Source organism: Schistocerca serialis, chromosome 5, assembly GCF_023864345.2.
Source record: "Schistocerca serialis cubense isolate TAMUIC-IGC-003099 chromosome 5, iqSchSeri2.2, whole genome shotgun sequence".
NCBI lineage: Eukaryota > Metazoa > Arthropoda > Insecta > Orthoptera > Acrididae > Schistocerca > Schistocerca serialis.
In genome coordinates this window covers 749,755,671-749,781,670 of record NC_064642.1, presented here as the reverse complement: position 1 = coordinate 749,781,670, position 26,000 = coordinate 749,755,671, and the positions used below count along the sequence as shown (strand labels likewise).

The 26,000-nt window shown below is 41.1% G+C and overlaps 1 protein-coding gene across 1 annotated transcript in view; it reads right to left on the bottom strand.

Annotated features, from left to right (window-relative positions):
• LOC126480802 (transcription initiation factor TFIID subunit 1) overlaps window positions 1–26,000 on the bottom strand; it is a 241,206-nt gene that overhangs the window by 86,794 nt on the left and 128,412 nt on the right. The window contains exons 13-14 of the mRNA XM_050104121.1: window positions 7,708–7,838; window positions 7,410–7,631 (exon numbers count right to left, since the gene is read on the bottom strand). Coding sequence (XP_049960078.1) covers window positions 7,410–7,631; window positions 7,708–7,838 — 353 coding nt within the window. The remainder of the gene's footprint in view (window positions 1–7,409; window positions 7,632–7,707; window positions 7,839–26,000) is intronic.

Genomic DNA, 26,000 nt, shown 5'->3' with positions numbered 1-26,000 from the left:
CCCCCCCCCCCCAAACCTCAGTTGATGTGAGATATGTGCAAAACGATGACATAATAAACAACACCCTTCTAAACACACACAGGGAAGATCACCGAGATTAAAAGGGGGTGAAAACTAGAGTGTAGCAAACATCAGATAAAGATGTGAAACATAATAAAAGAAAGAGAAAATCTAGAGAGGCAGGTACAATTGAGGGGCCTCCACTTCAGCTTACGTTGGGAGGCACCCCTCCAACAATGGCCTCAACTTCAATTTAAGTATAACCAAAACATTATACTTGGAATAAAAGCCACCATCTTCAAGAAATTTTTTGTATCTTATCTTTGTGGTCCTTGCACGAAACATACATTGGTGAAATCAGACCCATTCTGCAGTCAGCTTCAAACACTGTGTCTCTAAACTTTCTCAGTAGTGTTCCATGAAGAGAAAGTCGCCGTCCTTCATGGGTGTCCCATTTGAGTTCCAGAAGCTTCTCTGTAACACCTGTGTATTTTTCAAACCTGCCAGTAACAAATCTAGCAGCCTCAGAATTGTTTCTATATCCCCCTTCAATCTGACCTGGTTGTTGTTGTTGTTGTTGTCTTCAGTCCTGAAACTGGTTTGATGCAGCTCTCCATGCTACTCTATCCTGTGCAAGCTTCTTCATCTCCCAGTACCTACTGCAACTTACATCCTTCTGAATCTGCTTAGTGTATTCATCTCTTGGTCTCCCTCTACAATTTTTACCCTCCACGCTGCCCTCCAATGCTAAATTTGTGATCCCTTGATGCCTCAAAACATGTCCTACCAACCGGTCCCTTCTTCTTGTCAAGTTGTGCCACAAACTCCTCTTCTCCCCAATTCTATTCAATACCTCCTCATTAGTTATGTGATCTACCCATCTAATCTTCAGCATTCTTCTATAGCACCACATTTCGAAAGCTTCTATTCTCTTCTTGTCCAAACTATTTATCCTCCATGTTTCACTTCCATACATGGCTACAGTCTATACAAATACTTTCAGAAACAACTTCCTGACACTTAAATCTATACTCGATGTTAACAAATTTCTCTTCTTCAGAAACGCTTTCCTTGCCATTGCCAGTCTACATTTTATATCCTCTCTACTTCGACCATCATCAGTTACTTTGCTCAGCCACTCACATATCTGAGAACCTATTCTGTACACTCATGCTTTTGTTATCAGTCTGCAGTGGGGCAGTCTCTGGAAATCGGGGAATATGGAATCAGCATGTTGCCCTTCATCCAAAGTTTGCAATATATCGAGGGAGAAAGGGAAAGCTGAGTTCTGTTTGAATGATGCTTTCTAAAATCATTCTGATTCATTGACATAAGCTTCTCTGTCCCAAGGAAATTTATTATATTCAAAATATGAATATGGTCCATAATTTTGTGGGCCCATTCTTCTATCTTTCTTATATACTGGAGTCACCTGCATACTATTAGTCTCTTGGGACTTTGCGCTGGGTGAGCGATGTGCCATAAATGAAAGCTAAGTAAGGGGTCAATGCCATAGAGCACTCCTTGTAAAACCATATTGGGATTCCAACTGGATATCACAACTTATTTGTTTTCGACTCTTTCAGCTGTTTCTCTCTGTCAGGGATGCTTTTTACTATGGTCTCCATACAGGAGTCTGTACGGTGATCAAAAGACAGTATGTTTCTATGATTCTCCTCTGTGAATAACTGCATAAGTGCAAAATTTAAAACTTCAGCTTTTGTTTTGCTATCTTCAACTGCCACACCAGACTGGTCAACGAGTGACTGGACAGATGCCTTAGACCTGCTTAGTGATTTTACATAGGACCAGGATTTTCTCGGTTTTTCAGCCAGATCTTTCAATAAGGTATGATGGTGGCAGTTGTCGCACGCTTCATGTGTAGATCTGTTCACAGATGCACAAATCTCTACTAAAGTTTGCCTGTCATCTTTTGCGAGTACTCTTTAGTAAAAAGAGCAGAACAGGATTTGTTTTCTCAGCATTTCACGAATATTGTTGTTAAACCATGGTGGTTTTTTTTCCAATCCTTAATACACTTCTCCAGAGCATGATATACAATTAGTTTAAACTTTGGTCATAATTCCTCTATGGCCATCATCCCAGAAGTAAACTAAGTCAATTTTCTGTCAGCGAAAGTAACTGAACAAAGGATCTGAAACTGAATTTGTTCCTCTACAAGTTGTAGCAAATAACACTGAAGCTATAAATAGGTTTTGTTGTAAGTAATATTCACATAATAAACTCTGCAGCAAAAGAAATGTCTGGAACTTTTGTTACAATCCAATTTAATAAAAGCACAAAGGTAACGAATGAGATCATAGATTTGGATACTAACATAGTTGTGAGTTTCATTTGTACCAACATAGTTTGTGTGTCTTGCACATGGATCATGAATTGGTGTAAGATGATAGCTGTTATATCATGCAGAGAAATAAGAGAATTGGTGCTCTTAAGTGACAGTCATAAACTGTCACTTAGAATCAGTGTTACTTAAGGATTATCACCAATATATGTCAAAATCTACAGTGAGGGAAACACAGTTGTAGGTTCCATGTTATTTGCAAGCTAAGATAATTGGTATGCACGTGACAGCATGCGTGCCTAACATCTTCCAAAACACCGCACACAGAAGTGAGATTTTCTGGTGCTCGTACCTCAGGCTCTATTGGTGATAAGACAGGTAGGGTCTTGTGTTTTGGACAGCCCTAGGGCTAGGGGCCAGTTCTATAACGAACAGAGGGATTGTTTCAGTGTCACTAGCCTACAGTACAGGGTCAAAGTATGAATATTACACATTTCCTTCTGTTAAGGCAAATAGAGAAAATTGGTTGGTTTTATTTTTGCAAGTCATGTGGTCTACAGTGGGCTTCATGGAACTAATGGAGGCCCCATTACTACATGGGCAGTTCCTCAGGTACCCGCACAAAAAAAAAGTGCAAAAATTCTCCTATCATCATCATCATCACCATTTAAGACTGATTATGCCTTTCAGCGTTCAGTCTGGAGCATAGCCCCCTTATAAAATTCCTCCACGATCCCCTATTCAGTGCTAACATTGGTGCCTCTTCTGATGTTAAACCTATTACTTCAAAATCATTCTTAACCAAATCCAGGTACCTTCTCCTTGGTCTGCCTCAACTCCTCCTACCCTCTACTGCTGAACCCATGAGGCTCTTGGGTAACCTTGCTTCCCCCATGCGTGTAACATGACCCCGCCATCTAAGCCTGTTCGCCCTGACTGCTACATCTATAGAGTTCATTCCCAGTTTTTCTTTGATTTCCTCATTGTGGACACCCTCCTGCCATTGTTCCCATCTACTAGTACCTGCAATCATCCTAACTACTTTCATATCCGTAACCTCAACCTTGTTGATAAGGTAACCTGAATCCACCCAGCTTTCGCTCCCATACAACATAGTTGGTCGAAAGATTGAATGGTGCACAGATAACTTAGTCTTGGTACTGACTTCCTTCTTGCAGAAGAGAGTAGATTGTGGCTGAGCCCTCACTGCATTAGCTTTGCTACACCTTACTTCCAGTTCTTTCACTATGTTGCCATCCTGTGAGAATATGCATCCGAAGTACTTGAAACCGTCCACCTGTTCTAACTTTGTTCCTCCTATTTGGCACTCAATCCGTTTATATTTCTTTCCCACTGACATTACTTTCGTTTTGGAGATGCTAATCTTCATACCATAGTCCTTACATTTCTGATCTAGCTCTGAAATATTACTTTGCAAACTTTCAATCGAATCTGCCATCACAACTAAGTCATCCGCATATGCAAGACTGCTTATTTTGTGTTCGCATATCTTAATCTCACCCAGCCAGTCTATTGTTTTCAACATATGATCCATAAATAATATGAACAACAGTGGAGACATGTTGCAACCTTGTCTTACCCCTGAAACTACTCTGAACCATGAACTCAATTTACCGTCAACTCTAACTGCTGCCTGACTATCCATGTAAAGACCTTTAATTGCTTGCAAAAGTTTGCCTCCTATTCCATAATCTCGTAGAACAGACAATAACTTCCTCCTAGGAACCCGGTCATATGCCTTTTCTAGATCTATAAAGCATAGATACAGTTCCCTGTTCCACTCATAACACTTCTCCATTATTTGCCGTAAGCTAAAGATCTGGTCCTGACAACCTCTAAGAGGCCTAAACCCACACTGATTTTCATCCAGTTGGTCCTCAACTAATACCCGCACTTTCCTTTCAACAATACCTGAGAAGATTTTACCCACAACGCTCACTAAAGAGATACCTCTGCAGTTGTTACAATCTTTTCTGTTTCCATGTTTAAAGATTGGTGTGATTACTGCTTTTGTCCAGTCTGATGGAACCTGTCCCGACTCCCAGGCCATTTAAATTATCCTGTGTAACCATTTAAGACCTGACATTCCACTGTATTTGATGAGTTCCGACTTAATTTCATCCACCCCAGCTGCTTTATTGCACTGCAATCTATTGACCATTTTCTCCACTTCCTCAAATGTGATCCATCATCATTCTATCCCATTCTACCTCGAAATCTGAAACATTACTGATCGTGTTTTCACCTCCATCTGCCCAAGGCATCTACAGGATTCACCAGCAGTTTTCCTGACATGTCCAAAATACTTGTCATTTCCTTCTTACCTCCCTTTCGAAGACTGCTAATTACACTCCAGAATGGTTTTCCAGCAGCTTGACCCATAGTCTCCAACCTGTTTCCAAAGTCTTCCCAAGATTTCTTCTTGGATGCTGCAATTATCTGTTTGGCTTTGTTTCTTTCATCAACATAACTTTCTCTGTCTACCTGAGTTCTAGTATGTAGCCATTTTTGATACGCCTTCTTTTTCCTTTTACAGGCTGCCTTGACTGTGTCATTCCACCAAGCTGTTTGCTTCATCCTACTTTCACACACTACTGTTCCAAGACATTCTTTAGCCACTTCTAGTACTGTGTCCCTGTACCTTGTCCATTCTTTTCCAATGACTGTAATTGACTACATTCAACTAACTAACTGGTACCTTTCTGAGATCGCTGTTATGTACTTGTGCCTGATTTCCTTATCCTGAAGTTTCTCCACTCTTATCCTCCTACATACGGACCTAACCTCCTGCACTTTCGGCCTCACAATCCCAATTTCACTGCAGATTAAATAATGATCAGTGTCATCAAAGAATCCCCTGAATACACGTGTGAACCTCACAGCCTTCCTGAATTCTTGATCTGTTATTATATAGTCAATGACAGATCTGGTTCCCCTGCCTTCCCAAGTATACCGGTGAATGTTCTTATGTTTAAAAAAGGAGTTTGTGATTACTAAGCCCATACTGGCACAGAAATCCAAGAGTTGTTTCCCGTTCCTGTTGGCCTCCATATCCTCTCCAAATTTACCCATAACCTTTTCGCACCCTTCTGTTCGATTTCCAATCCTTGTCCTTTATTCTAACAACTACATCACTGAGTGCCTCATACAAACTATCCATCTTATCTTGATCTGTCCCTTCACAATGCGAATATACTGACACAATCCTAATTTTCTTGCTAGACACTGTCAAATCTATCCACATCAGTCTGTCGTTTACATACCTTATTGCAACTACGCTAGGTTCCATTTCTTTCCTGATGTAAAGCCCTACACCCCATTGTGCTATTCCTGCTTTGACTCCTGACAGGTAGACCTTGTGTTCTCCCACTTCCTCTTCTTTCTCACTCCTTACCCGAATGTCACTAACAGCTAAAATGTCCAGCCCCATCTTACTTGCAGCCTCTGCCAGCTCTACCTTCTTCCCAGAGTAGCCCCAATTGATATTAATAGTTCCCCATCTCATTACCATTTGTTTGCCAAGTCGTATCTTAGGAGTCCCTGGTTTGTCAGTTAGAGGTGGGACTCTGTCACCTCCAAAGGTCCAAGGCATTTTGCTCTGATTATTGCCAGCATCATATTTAATGTACCAGGGAAGCAGGTTGCTAGCCTTACTTGCCCCGAGTCCCATTGGGTTTTACCCCTAACGGTTGAGGGACTAACCGGTGGATTTGGTAGTCTTTGCCGTATGAGCACAAAGGTGACCACGACTCAGAATACGTCCGAGATGCCCAGCCTTATTCCAAAGTAACTGGTATCCCGACTGTCGGGACCACTTACTTGGCCACTCATACGTTGCCTGTGGTTCATGAACTAGGACATGACTACAGGAACCCACACCATCAGAACACAAAAAATGTGAATATGTTTCTGTTTATTTAAAAGAATCTGACTGTAAAATGGTGTACCAGTGGCCTGGTTCTACCTTCCTCAGCACCCTTAAAAATTTTGGAATGTGAACATATTCGTACCTTTTTATGCTGAGAGAAAAGAAGGCAGTGGCACTGGCAAAGAGAAGAAAAAGTAATAAATACTGGAAGATAGTAGACAGTGTTGTGGTGAGAGAAAGACAGGGACACAGTGGCAATGGAACATAACTGACAGTGACAGAACAGTGCTACGAAATGAAGGAAGAAGACAGTGCTGTGGGGGTGGGGGCAATAAAGAGAAAGAGAAACTGGAAGTGGGTGTGAGCCAACGATAATGAGAGAGAGAGCAAGAGGGAGACAGTGACAGATAAAGGAGACTGTAGTACTATGACAGAACGAAGGAGATTGTGGCTGTGACACAGGAGACAGAGAGACAGAAGGAGATAAAGTTTGGTTGAATGATTGAGGAATGACAATTAGGAGTGGATGAATACAAGCAACTTACAGTGGTGGACTAGAGGGTGTGAGTGAGTTACAGTTAGGAGGGCTTGTGAGAGTTTGAAGTGAGTTGCATATTAAAAAAGTGCGAATATATCTGCATGCCAAAATTTTGGGTCAAATTTTTAAAGATGCTGAGGAAGGTAGACTGAGACATCTGGTACCTCGCTTTTCTGTCAGACTCTTTGAAACAAAATGGATAATATTTGCATTTTTTCCACCCATTTTATTACAGCTATAATCAAATGAAGCATTGAGTATTTCACATTCGTTAAGAGAATAAAAGAATACCATAGGACATTATTAGAGTATTTTGTATGGAAACAGTGAGAAATGAAAAATAAGCTACTGATTTATACTGTTGAAAACAATGTATGTTATGCATCAAGCATGAAGAACCAGCAGTATCATAAGTTGGAAACACACTGGGAAAGAAAGCTTCTGAATTCGTAAATAATTAGGTTTAGTAATTTTCTATGAAGTCTGATTTTGTTCCCATATGAATGAATGCTGCAAGTTGCATCACTATTGCAAAAACTTGATGCCTCCTACCCATTTGTCTCAGTTTCTTCCTAAAACTTTCTATTTTTTCTTTTCCATATTTTAACATTATTCACTATTTAGCACTGACCACAGAACAGTGCTAGAAAGCACACAGCTATTCTGAAACTACTCACCGTTGGCTTATTTGGCACCCTGATGTAGGAGAAACCTTCGCCACATCCTGTAGGGTCTGCTGGCCCTGTCAGCTGTAGCAGGCATTTACCCTTTATTGCTTGTATGTATGCTCTCGTGGTGTTCCACGGGGCCACCTTAACTTCATCATCCATCTTCAGCTGCATTTCCTCATCATCATCCTCTTGGGTTGTAAATATTGATTTCTCTCCATAGCCTGCATCCTAACAAAATTCACATAATTAACAAAATGTCCATTTAAATGACAAATGTTGTGAAGCTGTTAAAACATTCACATGCCTTGAGCCTCTGTTCAGCAGCAATCATACTGAAGTATGCACAGCACTGCTCAGGGGAAACCATAGCACGTATTTCCTCTTCTGTAGGAAGTCTGAAGTCTGGCTTTATGACCCACCAGTTGGAGTCCATACCTGACAAAATTAATTAAGGTAAACATGATAATTAAGCAAACAGGATACTTTTAATATTTTTATTACTTAATTTGGTTTAGGTAACAAAATATGTTCAGGGAGAAGAAACAAAGAGATTGAGCTTTGCCAGTGATGCTATATAATGCTGTCTGAGACAGCATATGTCTTGGAAGAGCAGCTGAAAAGAAAGGATAGAGTCTTGAACGAGATTACAAGATAAACATCAACAAAAGTAAAAGAAGATATATTCTTCTTATATTATTGTCAGACCCTATGTTCCTTCTACACTCATCTGCCTAACCTATGGTACCTATCCCTATGATCATCCCCGCTGTAAGACTTGCCCTATGCCCTCTACAACCACCACCTATAACAGCCCTGTAACTGGAAAGCATATACTATCAAAGGTAGAGCCACCTTGTGCCCCAAACACCAGTTTCTCAGAACTCCGCAGGTGAGAACTAGCACTACAACATGTCCTTGGTTCTCACCACCCACCTGCCCTTAATTTACGTTAATTTCTTCCATCTCGCCATTTCTTCACTGTAACTACTCTTTGCTTCACTCCACTTTAGTTTTCTACAACTTTCATTGTCTCTCCCGTCTACTTTTCACTGCCCTCCTCCCACCTCTGTTACGTACAATGCACTCAGCTTTTCACTCTTATTAACTCATGCATAATGTTTAAGCAGTAATCTCTGTCTATGTGTTACCCTGCCTTCAGCCTTTAAGCTCTCAGGTTTTCAAATCTCGTCCGATGTTGTCTCCAATAATCAGTCTTTCCTTTTCATCCCGTATGGTAAGTCTCCCCTGACCCACAGTTCAGGGTGACTTTCCCGAAATCTATTCCTTTTCCTAGACCTCTCCAGTCCCTTTCCTTCACCCCTCTTCCTTCCCCTTAACCCTTCTGCCTGAAGAGGGAGCCACTGGCTCTGAAAGCTTGCCAATTACAACCATCTTTTATGTGTGTGTTCTGCCGCCACTTAGTGATAGATTTTTTATCTATCCAGTTAAATAAAGTAAAAGAAGAGTAACGATACAAGAGAAGGAAAGTTGCTACTCACTATATAGCGGAGATGCTGAGTCGCTATAGGTACAATAAATAGATTCACACAGTCATAGCTTTCGGCCGTTAAGGCCTTTGTCAGCAGTAGACACACACACACACACACACACACACACACACACACACACACGCACACACATACACACTCACATGCAAGTGCAACTTGCACACACATCTGCAGTCTCAGAGAGCTGAAACTACACTGCGAGCAGCAGCACCAGCGCATGATGGGAGTGGCGACTGGGTGGGGGTAAGGAGGAGGCTGGGGTGGGGAGGGGGAGGGATAGTACGGTGGGAGTGGCGGACAGTGAAGTGTTGCAGTTTAGACGGAGGGTAGGAGAGAAGGTGTGGAGGGGGGAGGGGCTAAGTAGCGAAAAGGAGAGAAATAAAAATAAAATAAATTAAAAGACTGGGTGTGGCAGTGAAATGACGGCTGTGTAGTGCTGGAATGGGAACAGAGGGGGCTGGATGGGTGAGGACAGTGACTAACGAAGGTTGAGGCCAGGAGGGTTAAGGGAACGTAGGATGTATTGCTGGGAAAGTTGCCACCTGCGCAATTCAGAAAAGCTCTCTGTTGTGCTTGTGTGTGTGTGTGTGTGTGTGTGTGTGTGTGTGTGTCTACTGCTGACAAAGGCCTTAATGGCCGAAAGCTATGATTGTGTGAACCTTTTTATTGTGCCTATTGCGGCAGAGCATCTCTGCTATATGGTGAGTAGTAACTTTCCTTCTCTCGTATAGTAAAAGAAGAGTAATGAGATACAGACAAGTTAAATCAGGGGATATTGAGGGAATTAGATTAAATAATGAGACATTAAAAGTAGTAGATGCATTTTTCTATTTCGGAGACTGGCAACAGCAAGATATATTTCCTGAAAAAGAGGAATTTGCTAACATCAAATATACATTTTAGTTTTAGGAAGTCTTTCTGAAGGTATTTTGTCTGGAATGTGGTCTTGTATGGAAGAGAAATGTGGGTGTCTGGCAATTCAGACAAGAAGAAGAAGACAGAAGCTTTTGAAATGCAGAGTGACAGAAGAATGCTGAAGATTATATGGGTAGACATACATGAGTGGAGAAAAGGAAAAAGTGGTAAATATCAGGCTAACCAATAAAAACATCAGTTTGACAGCTGATTGCCTACCTTTTGCAGGCAACTCATTTTTTCTGATTGCTGTACACATTTGCAAAACAACTCAATGAGTTGAAGAGACTAACAGCAAAGATTGGACTCCAGATCTCTTTTGAGAAAACAGAATTTATAATGTACACCAAGTCAGCAAGAGCACTACAGGTAAAAGAAGGGGAAGCTAAATGAAAGGAGAAACTTAAATACCTAGAAGAGTGGATGGATTCCAACACCTCCAAGAAAGAGGTGTCTGCATCATGGAGTGAGAAAATAAACACTGCATATTAAATAACCAAAAATGTCTAAAAGATACCAATATCCATTCACACCCAGATACTCCATTACTGCACAGTAATATGCTTGGAGGCCATATCTGTCATTGAATGCCTTGCTATGAATAGAAATAGTCTGATCAAGAATCAGAAATAACAAAATGATATATCTTTAGAAAAATCCTACATGCCTTGGAGCAATTAAAGAAAATAGTTAATTCAGAAGATGGCACAATGGTGAACTCTACACCCATGTAGAAAAGATTACATACATTCATGGGAGGAGGATCATTTTCTATGGTCACATTGCTGATACAAGTTCTACAAGTTTGAGCAACTAAATCTTCTGGTACTTTCTCAGCAAGAATGACATCCAGAAATGCATTCCAAACAAGAAGAAACTCCAAGAGCATCTTGGTTTGAAGCAAAGATAAACTAAAAACTGTCAAAATGTGACTGACGTATGGACGAAACAGCATAGGAAATGTATGTCATAGAACTGGCGTCACATTGAAGCCCATGCACACAGAAAAAGAAAAGCACAGTTGAAACAGTCTCATCTATAGCAGGCAGGCTGAAATGACAACAAGAAGACAAGAATTATTTAGGGTTATAGCTATAATTTGGATGTTATTTCATTGGCACATACAGTATTTGAATTTTTAAAATTCAAGATTGCAAAGAAAGGAATAAATTACAGAGAAAATATTTAACATTAGTAAGAGCCATCACAGCTAATTATGTTACACTGTTTCGTTGAACAAACACCATCTCGTGACATTGCCAACAGCGTTCATAACAAAATCTCATAGAACTGTACTGATATTGCGAAGTGTGATCTTCTTACATAATGTTGAATGACACAGAAAATTAAATTTTTGAATGTCATTTCCAGAAGGTTTTTGTGAGTATCTTTTATAAAGAGTACATAGTCAAGATTTTCTTCTCTTATGCTGTAATGTTTCCTAACCTAAGCTAATTCATTTTTCTCTCCAGCAGTACTACAAGCCCAGCTAAGTACACTGCAGATTTATCAATCATCATGCTATTGCACCACTTCTAATTTGTCTGTTCCCAATGTATGACTGCTGGTGATCCCAATAGGAACCTCTGTATTCTGATATTGGTTCAAAAAAATGGCTCTGAGCACTATGGGACTTAACTTCTGAGGTCATCAGTCCCCTAGAACTTAGAACTACTTAAACCCAATTAACCTAAGGACATCACACACATCTGTGTCCAAGGCAGGATTCGAACCTGCAACCGTAGCAGTCATGCGGTTCCAGACTGTAGCGCCTAGAACCGCTCGGCCACCCCGGCCAGCTCTGATATTGGTCAAACTAGCATTAGATAAGCTAATTCTTTTGCGTCTTTGCAGCTACTTTTCAATATTCACATCACTACTATTTTTCTAACCTAGTCAGTCTAAGTTATGTTTCTCACTTTGTAATATCCAGGTACTATACAATTTGACAAAGGGAATATTTTCTTCCCTCTACCTAGTACTACCCCTTCATTAGACATCTTACCATCGTCAGCTGCATGAATTTGCTTTTTCTTCCAATAGTTTTTATTATTTTTATTATATTGTCTATCAATCATCTCTACAGACGTCTGGGATTTACTAGGGTGACACACACATCATAAACACAAATAATTTCTAGATAAATAGGAAAGTCATTAGCAAGCAGCCTCACACAGTAGTCGAACTGTCTGATTATTCTGTCTCCAAGCATTGCTACTATGATACTTCCCCAGAAGTCTAGTATAAACTGCAATTCTTACTCAAATCTTCAGCCCCATCGCAAGAGCTCTTCCCCAAATGCATCTGCCTCCTCACCCCAACTACACGGAGCACACACACCTTCCAAATGGTTTCCGAAATCATTATATCTAACCATCCAGGACACGCAACTGTACAAAGTTACAAAGCTTCCACAAATATAATTTTGGTTCTTCTTGACTAACACCTCCAATCCATTGCTCACAACCTACCTTTCCATACCAAACACACAAATTCAACCATCCCCACCCTATTACCACGTGGACCCCTACTCACTGTTGATGCCACCTCCCTAACACCAACATCACCCATGATGATGGCCTCGGCATTTTCAAACACTACCAATCTCAATATCCTACTAACTTAAACTGCCCACGCCATTCCTTAGACACCTAAAAGAACTGCATCTTTCCCCATAACTTCTCATTTGCTGGATAAATATACAAACAAATCTGCAGCACAGTCATAGGCACCTACAAGGTATCCTCTTATGCCAACTTTGCTAGACACCCAAAATCCCAAACCCCTCATCTGGTATAGGTTCACTAATGATATCTTAATGAGCTGGACCCAGTGCAAGACATTCAATCCTCGTTTCTCCACAGCCTCAAAACCCACTCTCCCATCCACTTCACCTGGTCCCCAGCCCCGCATGCCACATTCCGAACAGTGACCATTTCTTTGATGGCTTCCAAATTTTCTGCTTACTAAAATTTATAATTTTCCTAGAATATCATGATAGTCGATGAAATACTTCAATTAGAAAATTTGAGTTTCTAGGAAAATCTTGACGAGCTTTTTAAATCCCAATGCACAACGAAATTTCCAACCCATTATACAGAACCATCATTTGTACCCTCTTAAGGACACTGAACTAACTGATAATCAAAAATACTTTAACTACCTAATGTGTTTATGTATTCTATATTATTCCTATCTTTTATGTTAACATCTGAAAGTTAAATCAATAATGGAAAATCCTGAATGGAAAAGTACATGAAACAATGGAACAGCTCTTGCTTTTTTTTCTAGTAAGGGTACTCACTTTCACACACACAACCACACAGACACCCAAACATACATGCTCACAGTAGTAACAAGACTAATTATTGAATATTGAAAGCATTTACTGGGTAAATACAGGTGGGGAATGGGTAAGGAACGATACAAGGAAAGGAAGGGTTACCAGGGTAGCATGAAGAAGGCCTTTTGCCAGATAACTCAGCAGTTGCACGCTATGAAGGGAGTTTAAAGGGTAGAGCATATAAGGGACAGAGAGAAAATGAAGGGGAGGGGAGGACAGGAGAAAGTAATGAAGAGAGACATAGGGAGGGTGCTGTAGCCACCAGAAAGATCGCGGGAGGCGCACATTGGCACGGCGCGTCACGGACGGTAGTGGCTGCAAGTAGAGTCCCGTCCACCAGAGGGCACGCAAGAATTCGGACGCGACCTCTGCCGGCAAAACAACAACAACAACAACTCCGGCAGCACGGGCCGGGCCAGTCAGTTCACATCGGGCAGGTCTAGCAAACAGTTCCCGGTCTACACTAGGTGAAGTGCGACAGAAACGTGAATCGTGTTATTACAGAGGGGATAGAATAAGGGGGAGGGGGAGGGGAGGGAAAGAGGGAGGAGGAGAGGGACCCCATGGAAGGAGAGGGAGCGGCATGAAGAGTAGGGAGAGAAGACAGTACACAATCAGGATGGGGGAGGAGTGGTGAACTGAAGAGAGAAGGGAAATGGTAAGTTAAGGTGAGGCAATCAGAAACAAATGAGTGGAGGTTTAGGCCAGTGGGTTTGCAATGTGCTGGAATGACAATCCCCACATGCACATTTCAGAGAAACTAGTGCCAGAAGGGATTATCAGAATGGCCTGTGTAGCAGAGCAGCTGTTGAAGTCATTAATATTGTGGTGCGCAGTGTGTTTGGCAGCTGGATGGACAAATCTGCAGTTGCCACAGTTTGGTAGTGGCCATTCACGTGAATGGATGGTTGGTTACTTGTGTGCCACAAAGAATGCTGTACAGTAATTGCATGGCTGCTTTCATATGATACCCTGCCTTTAATTGGGCAGGCGATGGCTGTGATGGACTGTGACATGAGGTGGTGGGTGGGTATGTGGAACAGGTCTTGCAGCTGGGCCAACTTCAAGAGAATGACCCATTGGGTGCAGGATTGGACTAGGGACAATCAACGATCTTCTGTAGGTTTGGTGGGTGGCAGAACACTACTTTGAGTGATGTGGGTCGAATACCCATCATTTCAGGGTATGAAGAGAGGTAGTCAGTAGTCACAGTCCTGATGAAGAATGTGGTTGAGCTTTTTAAACGCCAGGATCATCCTGGGTGATTAGAGGGGTGCTGACTGGTGGCTGGTTAACAGGACTAGTAGTGTCAAGGTAGGCGATGGCATGGGAGATCTGTTTATGGACGAGCTGCATTGGATATTATCTGTCAACAAAGGCTATGATATGGAAAGGTTATTGGTATATTTTGATGATGCCTGCATACCACTGTAGATACAGTGTCCACCATTGTTGGTGATGCTGCTTGGAAGAGACTTTTTCACATGGCAATGATGGCAGCTGTCAAAGTGGAAGCACTGTTGGTGGTTCATGAGCCTGACATTAATGGTCATATCTGTGGAGCTATTTGAGAAAAGGAGTGTCAGAAGTCTCAGTACTTTAAACTTTAGACCAAAACCTAAATTCAGCCATGCTGGACTCGTAAAGGGCCTTCTGTTCTTCACCCATTCTCTGCAGTAGAAACACGACTGCCATGCATTCCACTGACAACAGACAACCAACACCCCACAAAGAACTTTGTTTAAAACAGTTCCCACTTCCCTCCAACTGTGATTATCCTCCCCTTCCGTCCAGTCATCCTCTGGTTATCTTTAATGAATTCCTCACGTCTAACCTAGCCTCACATTCAATTCCTAGATCCCTCCCCAGTGGGGAACACACAGCTATACATGACCTGAAAATCCTAAACTTTCCTCACAAAGGCTCCTGCACAGTGGTCATGAAGTAGAGCGAGTATGTGGATGTGGGCCTGTGCTACCTTTCCAACACTTCTGCATACAAACCTTATGACCATGATCCCATTCCACATGTCCAACAGGACCTCCTGCAGCTCCACAAGGGTCATCACACTGTGGCTGGATACAATGCCTCCACTGAATGAACCTCTGCCTTTGTTGACCAGCACCTCCAAACCATTGTCCGTAACCTCCCATTCTATATTCAAGACACTGCTTGCTTTCTTCACTGCCTTTCCATTGTTTCCGCTGTTATGATCAGACTTCTTCTTGGTCTCTGTGTATACAATGTCTTTATACACAAAAATCCTCAATGCCATGGGACACTACCTTTCTCAACGTCCTCCTCATACAAACCCACCACCTATTTCCTAATCCTCCTAGTCAACCACATTCTGACCCACAATTATTTCACTTTCGAAGGCCAAATCTATAAACAGATCTGTGGTACTGTCAAGGGTACTCACATGGCACAGCCCTACAGCAATTTATTTATGGATTATTTGGAAGAATCCTTCCTATCCAGTCAAAATGTAAAACCCTTGGGTGGTTCAGATTCATTGATGACATTTCCATGATCTGGACTCATAGCAGGCACAACTTTGCTCCTTCCTCACAATCTTAATACCTACTCCAAAATCAACTTCACTTGGTCCTTCTATCAACTCAACAAGCCACCTTCCCAAATGTTGATCTCCATATCTCAGGTGGCTCCAGAAACATTTATGTCCACATCAAATGCGCCAACCTCCAAGAGTACCTCCACTTGCACAGCTGTGACGCATTCCATGTGAAAAGGTCTCTTCCATACAGCATCACCAACCATGGATGCGCATCTACAGTGGTACGCAGGTGTCCTCAAAATTTACCAATAACCTTTCCATATCAGAACTTTTATTGACAGACAATATCCAATCCAGTTCATCCACAAACAGATCTCCCATGCCATCACCTCCCTTGACACCGGTAAACACATCTTTCACCAGGGCTTTCACTACCTCTTTCCATGCCCTGAGGTGAGGAATATCCTACCTACCATCCTACTCACACCACCCAAAGTGGTGCTCTGCCCTACTCCAATCCTGCTCCTAATCCTGCATCGCACAGGTCATTCCCCTGTAGTCGACCCAGCTGCAAGGCCTGTACCCTACATCCACCAATAATCTCCTACCACAGTTCCTCACAGGCATCTCCTACCCAATTAAAGGCAGGGTCCTGTGTGAAAGCAGCCATGTTATATATCAGCTATGCTGCAATTACTGTTCAGAATTCTGCTTGGGCATGGTCATATCTGTGGAGCTATTTGAGAAAAGGAGTGTCAGAAGTCTCAGTACTTTAAACTTTAGACCAAAACCTAAATTCAGCCATGCTGGACTCGTAAAGTCACATGAGTAGCCACTGCCAAACTGCGGCAAACCACAAATTTGTCCATCCAGTTGCCAAACATGCTGCACGCAACAACACTAATGACTTCAACAGCTGCTTCACTACACAGGCCATTTGGGTACCCCATTTTGGTACGAGTTTCTCTGAATCAGCAGGTGGTAATTTGCCTCTCCAGCATATTCTGTGCTCTTGCTACCCCCTGGCCTGAACCCGCACTAACTTGTTTCCTATTGCTTCACTTTACCTTTTCCCTTCTCTCCCTGTCCACACTAGTGCTCCCATATCCAGATCATGTACTGCTTTCTCCCATTACTCTTCCTTCCCTCTTCTGCCTATGTGGCAACCCCCCCCCCCCCCCCCCTCCCCCACCTACATTTTTCCACACCTCTCTCCACCCCATTTCTACACCCCTCTCCCTTACTCTTTCCACTTTCTGTCTCCTTTTCATCACCCTCTCCTTTCCTTCCTCCACACCCCCACACCCTCTATCTGCTCCTTACATGCTCTACCCTGTGAAACCTCTTTCATCGTGTTGTGCAGCCACTGAGTCATTTGGTGAAAGACCTGCTTCACACTACCCTGCAACCCCCTCCTTCTACACAGGCAAGTGCTTTTGATAGTCAATATCCAATAACAAGTCTTACCACTACCGCCAGATTGTACACATGGGTGTCTGTGTGTATGTGTGAATTTTTGCATTCTTACTAGAAAAAGAGCAAGAGTTTGAAAGCTAGTATTAACAGTTCCCTATTATGTGTTTGTGCACACTTCACACCAGTCCTCTATAGGTAAGTGGTTGCCTTTACCTTATTTTATTTATTTAAAACAAAATATATTTATAGTTTAACATTTTGTACTATTTATCCTATGTGTGTTTTTATATAGTTGATGTGCACAATATTTAAAGTCAGTCTCTTTTTTCCTCTAGTCTCTCCTTCGTCAATCAATGATATGATAATGTTTAAAGAGAAAAATATTTTATTTATACAAACTGGAAGCTATCCAGTGAAAAACAATATTGATTCCATTAACAGAAGCACAATTTACAATGTCGATACTTACGTAAAGTGTACATGGTGAATACACATGGACTGAAAAATAGTAAAATGCAAACTTCATTTGTCGTCTTCCTTTTATACCATCTCTTGTTCATAGAGCTCAAGCTGAGCAGACGTGTGTTACCGAGCATCGAGAATGGCGCAAGAAGTATAAACCACTGCAGAGATATTGCACAGCAACGCGGTACCATTATGCGATAATGAGATGGTAGGAAGAAGCCTTGCCTCCAATCGTTTCAAGGTGCCACCACTGTGCCTCTGTCCTGAAATAGCATTGCCAGAGGCCAGGAGGGCAATGCTGTTTGAGGTTGGATCCTACCTGCTTCCAGGAAGTTCATGTCAAAGTAATGTAATTGTGCTGCATATTCACTGTGACACAGCCCATGTGAAACATCGGGGAGTGAAGAGACTTCCACTTCCTGTGAATAATACCTACACGCCAGTGCTATCAGAACTGTGTCAACAAGCGTGTACAAAATTATGTTTCTTGGTGACTGTAGTGAAGTCATAGTACAGCCATTCTGAACTTGTATCAATTTGCCACTCATTAATTATGGCTCTTTAGTGTGTTCCAAACATCAAGTCCAAATGTGCAGTTTGTTCTAATTAACTGTATTATTACTAGTCACCTCAGTGTCCCAGAGGTCAGTGTGTGTGTGTGTGTGTGTGTAAAATCACGCGAGGCTGATCAGTTTCTGTTTCTGAACAATGACACCCGTCAACCTGCTCACTGGCCTGATACAACAGAAAATGACTATGGGCTCGACATTGAATTTCATCATTTGTAGAACATTAAACAAAAGTCACACCTTTGAGAAACATATTCTACGATAATCTTATTGTTCAGGCAGGAGTGCAAAGGTTCATCTGGCACTCAATGCGGGGCACGTTTGTATGAAAATTTCCATTACTGTATATAATTACATCTTGTGTCTCTTTGTTTCATGTACAATATTCAGTGCTGGAGAAATAAACCATCTTAGCGTAAGGAAAAACACTAAAAGGATGTATTATATTGAGAAAATAAAATAGCAATATTACACGAAGGAACTGTATTCTACGGTAAAAGGAGGAAGCAACACATCACACAAGAACTAAAGGTAAGGGATACACTTGTTTGCATTTCATGCTTCATAATTTTTCATTTTTCACCAACACCTCATTGAGCAATTCACAGCCTGAATTAAATGATTAAAAGTTTTTCTGTGGAAAAAACTAAAATTTTTAAATTCCATTGTATTAAAGATCATGATTAAGCCTTTAGCCAGCACACGAACCCGATGGACTCTAGATGCTTTTCTTCTGTTTTAAAATGTAATGTTCATCTTGTTTGGCTGAACACGGAATAATTTGCTGTGCACAGTTTTTGCATTTATTATCTGTAATATATGCCAAATCAGTTTTAAATAACTTTGATCATTGTGTGGTATGATGAATTGGAAAAACAGTACCAATTGAACACATGCATGACATGAATATTGAGTCTGATGTTGAAGGCAGCGGCAATGCTGATCAGCCAACAGAGGAACAAATTTTGTTATTCTGAATGAGAATTAAATTAAATATGCAGCCATGTCAGGAAGCTCCCGAAACTACTGACAGTGGGGATCCTTTTAAATATTTACTTATAAACATAGCAGCAATGACAAATACACATTATCAGGAATGAGCCACATAAATTTCTGCTCAGATAAACTCTACTCTTGCAGATCGCAATAAAGAGTTTGCTTATACAAATACATGATACCCTGACAGTGTGTGACAAGGGACTAGCCACGTAAATTTTTAATCAAATACATGATATCCTGCTGATAATGACAAACAGTTTGCCATGCAAATAAATTTCATGCTCACCGAGTGGAATAAAGAATTAGGAAAGTGGATAAACCCTGGTTTATTTAGTATCACCACTGAAATTTCTGAGTTAAAGAAAACTTGTGAGGGTTTACCTAAAGTGATAAAGAACTTAGCCAGTGATGCACAGGAATTTCAGACACCTCAAGCTACAATAGAAAATACTTCACAGCAGCTGCCTCCAATGGTAGAAACAATAGTCCTTGAATCCAAAGAAGTGCTATGAGAGTACCTAAATGCACAAGGTCAGAGTGTTTGCAATGACTTTTCAAAACGGTTACAATAAAAGGTAAACAGGTTAACAAAAGATTAAATACATGGTGGGAAGATACTATACACTGAAATAGAGTTAAAACATCACGTATCTAGGATTACAGGTAAAAAAATATGGAACGAGCTGGAAGACATAAGGCGTGTGCTACATCAAAACATTCCTGAGTGGTGCAACAGCATGTCCGCTCAAGTTGCACCCCAAGGTCACAGCACAAAAGGCACCGCCATATGACGATGGACTCACTGCAGACCTACTGGGACAATCTTGTTGCATCTAAAGATCACTGCATATCTTAAAGACTAAAATGCTGATTATCTGCAAGAAACTAATCACGATGTCAGCCAATAACCTGGAGTACTTCCTCTCAATCCTGGATCTGAACGTTCTGATCCATGAAGATTTTAAATGTGCTAACAGCACTGGCAGCATGCAACCTATAAGTGCTGCCGCACATGCCAACTATCACGGGTGTGGCAACGGACATTCTGGCAATCTAGAGACGCCCAAATAATGGGAATTCACTACAGCCTTGAAATTCTAACCCTGATAACAGACGGATGAGCAATGTAGGACCTCAACTGAACTGGCCCCCAACTCACAATGCTAATTCCGGCAACTAGCAAGTCACCAATATGGGACCTCCATCAAACTCCACATGCGGCTTTTCGCGGATGATGCTGTAGTATACAGAGAAGTTGCTGCATTAGAAAATTGTAGCGAAATACAGGAAGATCTGCAGCGGATAGGCACTTGGTGCAGGGAGTGGCAACTGACCCTTAACATAGACAAATGTAATGTATTGCGAATACATAGAAAGAAGGATCCTTTATTGTATGATTATATGATAGCGGAACAAACACTGGTAGCAGTTACTTCTGTAAAATATCTGGGAGTATGCGTACGGAACGATTTGAAGTGGAATGATCATATAAAACTAATTGTTGGTAAGGCGGGTACCAGGTTGAGATTCATTGGGAGAGTGCTTAGAAAATGTAGTCCATCAACAAAGGAGGTGGCTTACAAAACACTCGTTCGACCTATACTTGAGTATTGCTCATCAGTGTGGGATCCGTACCAGGTCGGGTTAACGGAGGAGATAGAGAAGATCCAAAGAAGAGCGGCGCGTTTCGTCACTGGGTTATTTGGTAACCGTGATAGCGTTACGGAGATGTTTAATAAACTCAAGTGGCAGACTCTGCAAGAGAGGCGCTCTGCATCGCGGTGTAGCTTGCTCGCCAGGTTTCGAGAGGATGCGTTTCTGGATGAGGTATCGAATATATTGCTTCCCCCTACTTATACTTCCCGAGGAGATCACGAATGTAAAATTAGAGAGATTAGAGCGCGCACGGAGGCTTTCAGACAGTCGTTCTTCCCGCGAACCATACGCGACTGGAACAGGAAAGGGAGGTAATGACAGTGGCACGTAAGGTGCCCTCCGCCACACACCGTTGGGTGGCTTGCGGAGTATCGATGTAGATGTAGATGTAGATGTAGAAAATCATGTTGTTCACATTTTTGAGATGACAGGTGAACCTCCCACAATAATGAATGAAGCATCAAACTGAATACGACTTCAATGTACTCCCTGATGACAGTTGTGGAACAGATAAGGGATATCACTTCCACTGAGTAGCTCTGTATATTAAGATATAATGATGATATGGATACTAAACAAGAGCTCCATGATGACTCATTGTGTAGGGAACCTGCCAAAAGAACTTCTCCAGAGCGTGGTTAATGGCACTGTGGATGGAATTCTGTCCGCCATTATACTTGACACAAGTGTTAGTATGAACGTTATTGCAGGTAATTTCCTTAAAAGGATTAACACCACTATGAAAGTGTGCACCGTACCAATGCAAAATTGTTTAGTCTCTGGTGTTACTGGTGCCAGAAGACAGAGGGTGGAAAAGCAAGTGCAGATTAATGTAGAATTTGACAACAGAGCCATTAGTTGTACATTTCTCATGGTGAAGGGGCTTTGTGTCAGTTACTTATTGGGAACACAATTCCTGTGCATAAGGAGCACAAAAATCGGCTTTCCATGTAGCCCGTGACATTTGAAAGTTCACGGTAAAGAGGTTGTTTAAAATTTAGGTGCAACTAGTGGATGTCATGATAGATCCTGTTAGGGAGCTAAAGTAAAAATTATACGATCTTGGATGATGTGCATCCATGATCACTCTGACTATACTAATACCATACCTATTTTGTTAAATGATGATAATGCAATGTACAATCCTGTCCACATATACAAGGAAGTTGAAGATCTGAATGTTTGTCACAGCAAAAGAGACTTGAGTTAGCAAACTTACTCGCATTTGTGTGGGACTCATACCAAATAGGACCTGCAGGGGATATTGAACATAAACAGAGAAGGGCAGTGTGAATACTCATAGATCTGTTTGATCTGCAAGAGTGTGTCACTAAGATGTTGATAGAACTGAACTGGCAGACTCTTGAACATAAACAGAAACTATCCTGAGAAAGTTTATTAACGGAGTTTCAAGAACAGTCTTTAAATGAGGACTCTAGCAATATACCACAACTCCCTACATATCACTGCCATAGGGACAATGAGGATAAGATTACGTTAATTACAGCACACACAGAGAAATGTAAACAATCATTTTTTCCGTGATCCAAATGCAAATGTAACAGGAAAAAACTCTGATAACCACTACGTAACAGACTGTCTCACAAGACTGATAGGGCATGCTTTCATCTGCGGAACCGGAAGAAATCCTGTACACCTGAAGATGTGATCTGAAAACACAAAACCAGCTGGATTCCTGTAAAAGTTCATATACAGCTGAAAGCAGTTTATTTCAGAAACGTATCCAATAATCAGTACGGTGGGGCATACCCTCTGCCATACACTTCACAGTGGTTTGAATAGTATAGATGTATACGTAGATGTGTTATGCCAAAGTTTTCTTCAGTAAACTTGGCGTTATTAAGAAGTATCAATACGAAATGGAAATGGTTCCCCACAAAACATGTTGCTATGCAATATAGTCCTTTCCATGGAGTGGAAGAGGAGATGGAATCAGAGAGATCTACAGAAATAAATATGATAGAGGTTCTGTACATAGTACATTACGTCTTATTTGTAAATACTTGTCTTTTGTCCTATTATTTTCTTTGTATATATCATTATCTGTGTATATTTTGTACAAGTTTGCTGTTTGCTTTGACATTTGAAAAACTGAACATTGTTCACTGCAAGTTAACAAGCACTGGGTTTCCATAAGGTTCCTCTCTACTATACATAATAGAGAGTATTAATAGAAGAGTAAAAACAATGCTAATGTAAATAGTTCACAATTGGCTAGAGAGAATCCCGATTTACTTGGTACATTCAGAATTTGGACATCTGACCTAAGGATGGACAATTTATTTAACATGAACAGAGGGCTTGTAAGTATTTTGTTTACATGCTAAATGGGAAGAGAGATTTTTTCTAAGCTTCCGTGGAAACTAGTTTTCTTATATGAGCAATGCTAGTGGCAAACCCGAAAGTCAATTTTGTGTATTGCACTGATGTGACCAGCAGTGAATATGTCGAGATAAAAATCACTGCCTTAGTGACACACCATGAGGTCATGTATATGAACATATAATATTGGTTTTATGCCTAATGTATATTGATTTGACTGTGGGACTATGATAAACAGAATCCTCCTTGTCAGTACAGTATGTAACACAGAAAGAATAAGGAAGCATTAGTTTTAAGCTTAGCAGAAACTTGAAAGAAATATTTGTAACACATTATTACAAAGGAAATATGTCTTGTAGTCTCTAAAGAAAGTTTTATGGTCTGTCGGACTACCAAAGAAAAAGACTTTGAACTAGTTCCTATGTGAAGTTATTAAAGTCGAACACATGTGGGTACGTAGTGTTCTTTCGGTTGAGTTTGATGGAAGCGGAATATCAACAATATAAGGAAATAATAGACTGCTATTTAATGTTAAGATGACATATTAAGTTGTAGACAGACACAACAAAAAGACACATACACAGTACTTTCAGACAAAGCCTTCATCAGAACACACACACACACAGAGACAGACAGACAGAGAGAGAGAGAGAGAGAGAGAGAGAGAGAGAGAGAGAGGCAAGTACACCTCACACACACATGACCACCCCCTCCGGCAGGTCAGACCTGAGAGGGTGGTCATGTGTGTACGGGGTGTGCTTGTTTGTGTAGATGAATGCATGTATGTATGTATGTTTTCTTTCCTGACAAAGGTTTTTTGTTATGCCTGTCAACAACTTAATGCATCTAAAGCAACAATCTCTCTTTTCCTTATATTTTCCAACCTGGAGTTTCCATTGTTTGAAAGTAGTATGTGAAACACTCATGCAAGCAAAGGTGCTATGTGATGCACACAAACAGACATTTGATAGATATCTGAAAGTGCACAGTGCCTGTGTACTCACCTCTGACGAACTGGCAGAGACATGAAACTGAGTGCTGAATCCAAGGACATTCTTTCATCTTCTGTGTATCCAGCAGTTGGCAATAAAACACTTGCACTCACACAACAAGTGCTACTGGCACTTGCCGCAGTTTGAGACTGAGCTTTTGCTTAAACGGTGTGTATTAATAATGCCGCCGCACAAGACTACTCCCGCCAGGTATCTTGCACTCCAAGCTGTGTGTAAATGCATCATCTACAGATTACACGCAGTTGGACTACAGTGACATCTGTTGCTTGCCATCACTCAAAGACTCATGGAGTACTCGGCACTAATATGACTCACACTTTAATAAAATGACAAGGACAGATAAGTTCATAAATATGTGATGTGTTTATGCAGTAAACGTGCTTACTAAATTATGGCTAGTAAAAAGCAAGAGTGCCCAGTAGATCAGGATCATGTTGAAGTATGTATATGTGAACTAAAATTTCTTTGCCAAATAAATGTACCTAATCAACTTTATGACAGGGAAGCATAGCATGTTTAGCCTTAACATAGCTCTGATACTGCCCATTAAATTGTTTCATGCTTTCCTTGTTGAGATGACCAGAGAATGATACTCCATCTTATGGTATCACTTATGAATACCACCTCATGGGCGACTCAAAGTTGGCAACGGTAAAATCCAAGTTTCCGTCAGTTGCCGACAGCTGTCCTGTGGAATCGGGTGGACCCCACGGTGCAAACTCGCCATTCCACGCCTTCAGCAGGTCTGAACTTTGAACACCCTCTGCTGTCGCAATATAGGATGGCTGGTGGTAGCCACACAGCCCACTCACACTTGGGAGCCTCTTCGCTACTTAATGCTACACAGATGCCACCTAGTTGTAGGTCTGACACCATCGTACACATTTTAGTTCAGAGAAACTCATCCTTGTTGACACTGAGAGCTGGGCTCTATTTATTGCTGCATTATTTGTAATGAGTCTTTGTGCACTTGGAGAAATACAAATTAAGTATATCTTCTGTTTACTCTGATAATTTGCTTGTTAATAATTTCTGCTCCAGTCCAGCTTTCCTACAATGACAGTTGCCGCACTACTCTGCAGCCCACCTCTTCTTACAAAGTCGTACACAACACATTCAACCTGAGGAGCTCGTCATCTGTCCTTCGTGAGGATGGGGGTTCCTAACTTTGCACCCACATTTCAACTGTCAATGAAGACATCAGCCTAATGTTGCCTGGCAACCTCAGATGCCAACTTCAGTCACATGCTGCCACACGATACTGCAGCCTCCGTTCAAACCACAACTCTGTCAATTCATTATTCTATGTAAAACTTTTTCTCAACTGCAAGACTTTAAAACAAAAATTGTATAGTATACAAACAAAAAGAAATGTAGTGACTTTACCAATCGAGTTTGCAATAAAAGAACAATTTTGCGCACTTTATGTATAGAGAAATCATTTATGTAAATGATAGAATATACTGAAAAATCTGTAAACTAGATGAGAACTTTAGACATCATTGTATCTCTTAAACATGTTATTGAATGTCTAAATCTGAAAGAACGCAATAACCACACAAAATGAATGGTAATATCCCTTGCTCAGACACTTTTTTTCTTTTTTTTTTTTTCTTTTTTTTTTTTTTTTTCGTGGCTTGTTTTTCCATGAGTTGTGAGGAGGGAGAGGACTTAACAAAGTAAATGAGCCATGAAAACAGAACAGTTGTTAAGTTTTTGTCAAACATTGTACCAAGTGTATTGGTACAAATTGAGCATTAAGATACAAATGTGTCGATAGGGGACATTAGTTGTGAACGAGCCTTAATTTTTTTTTTTTAGTTTGGTTGGTATGACATCTGTCAAAGATATT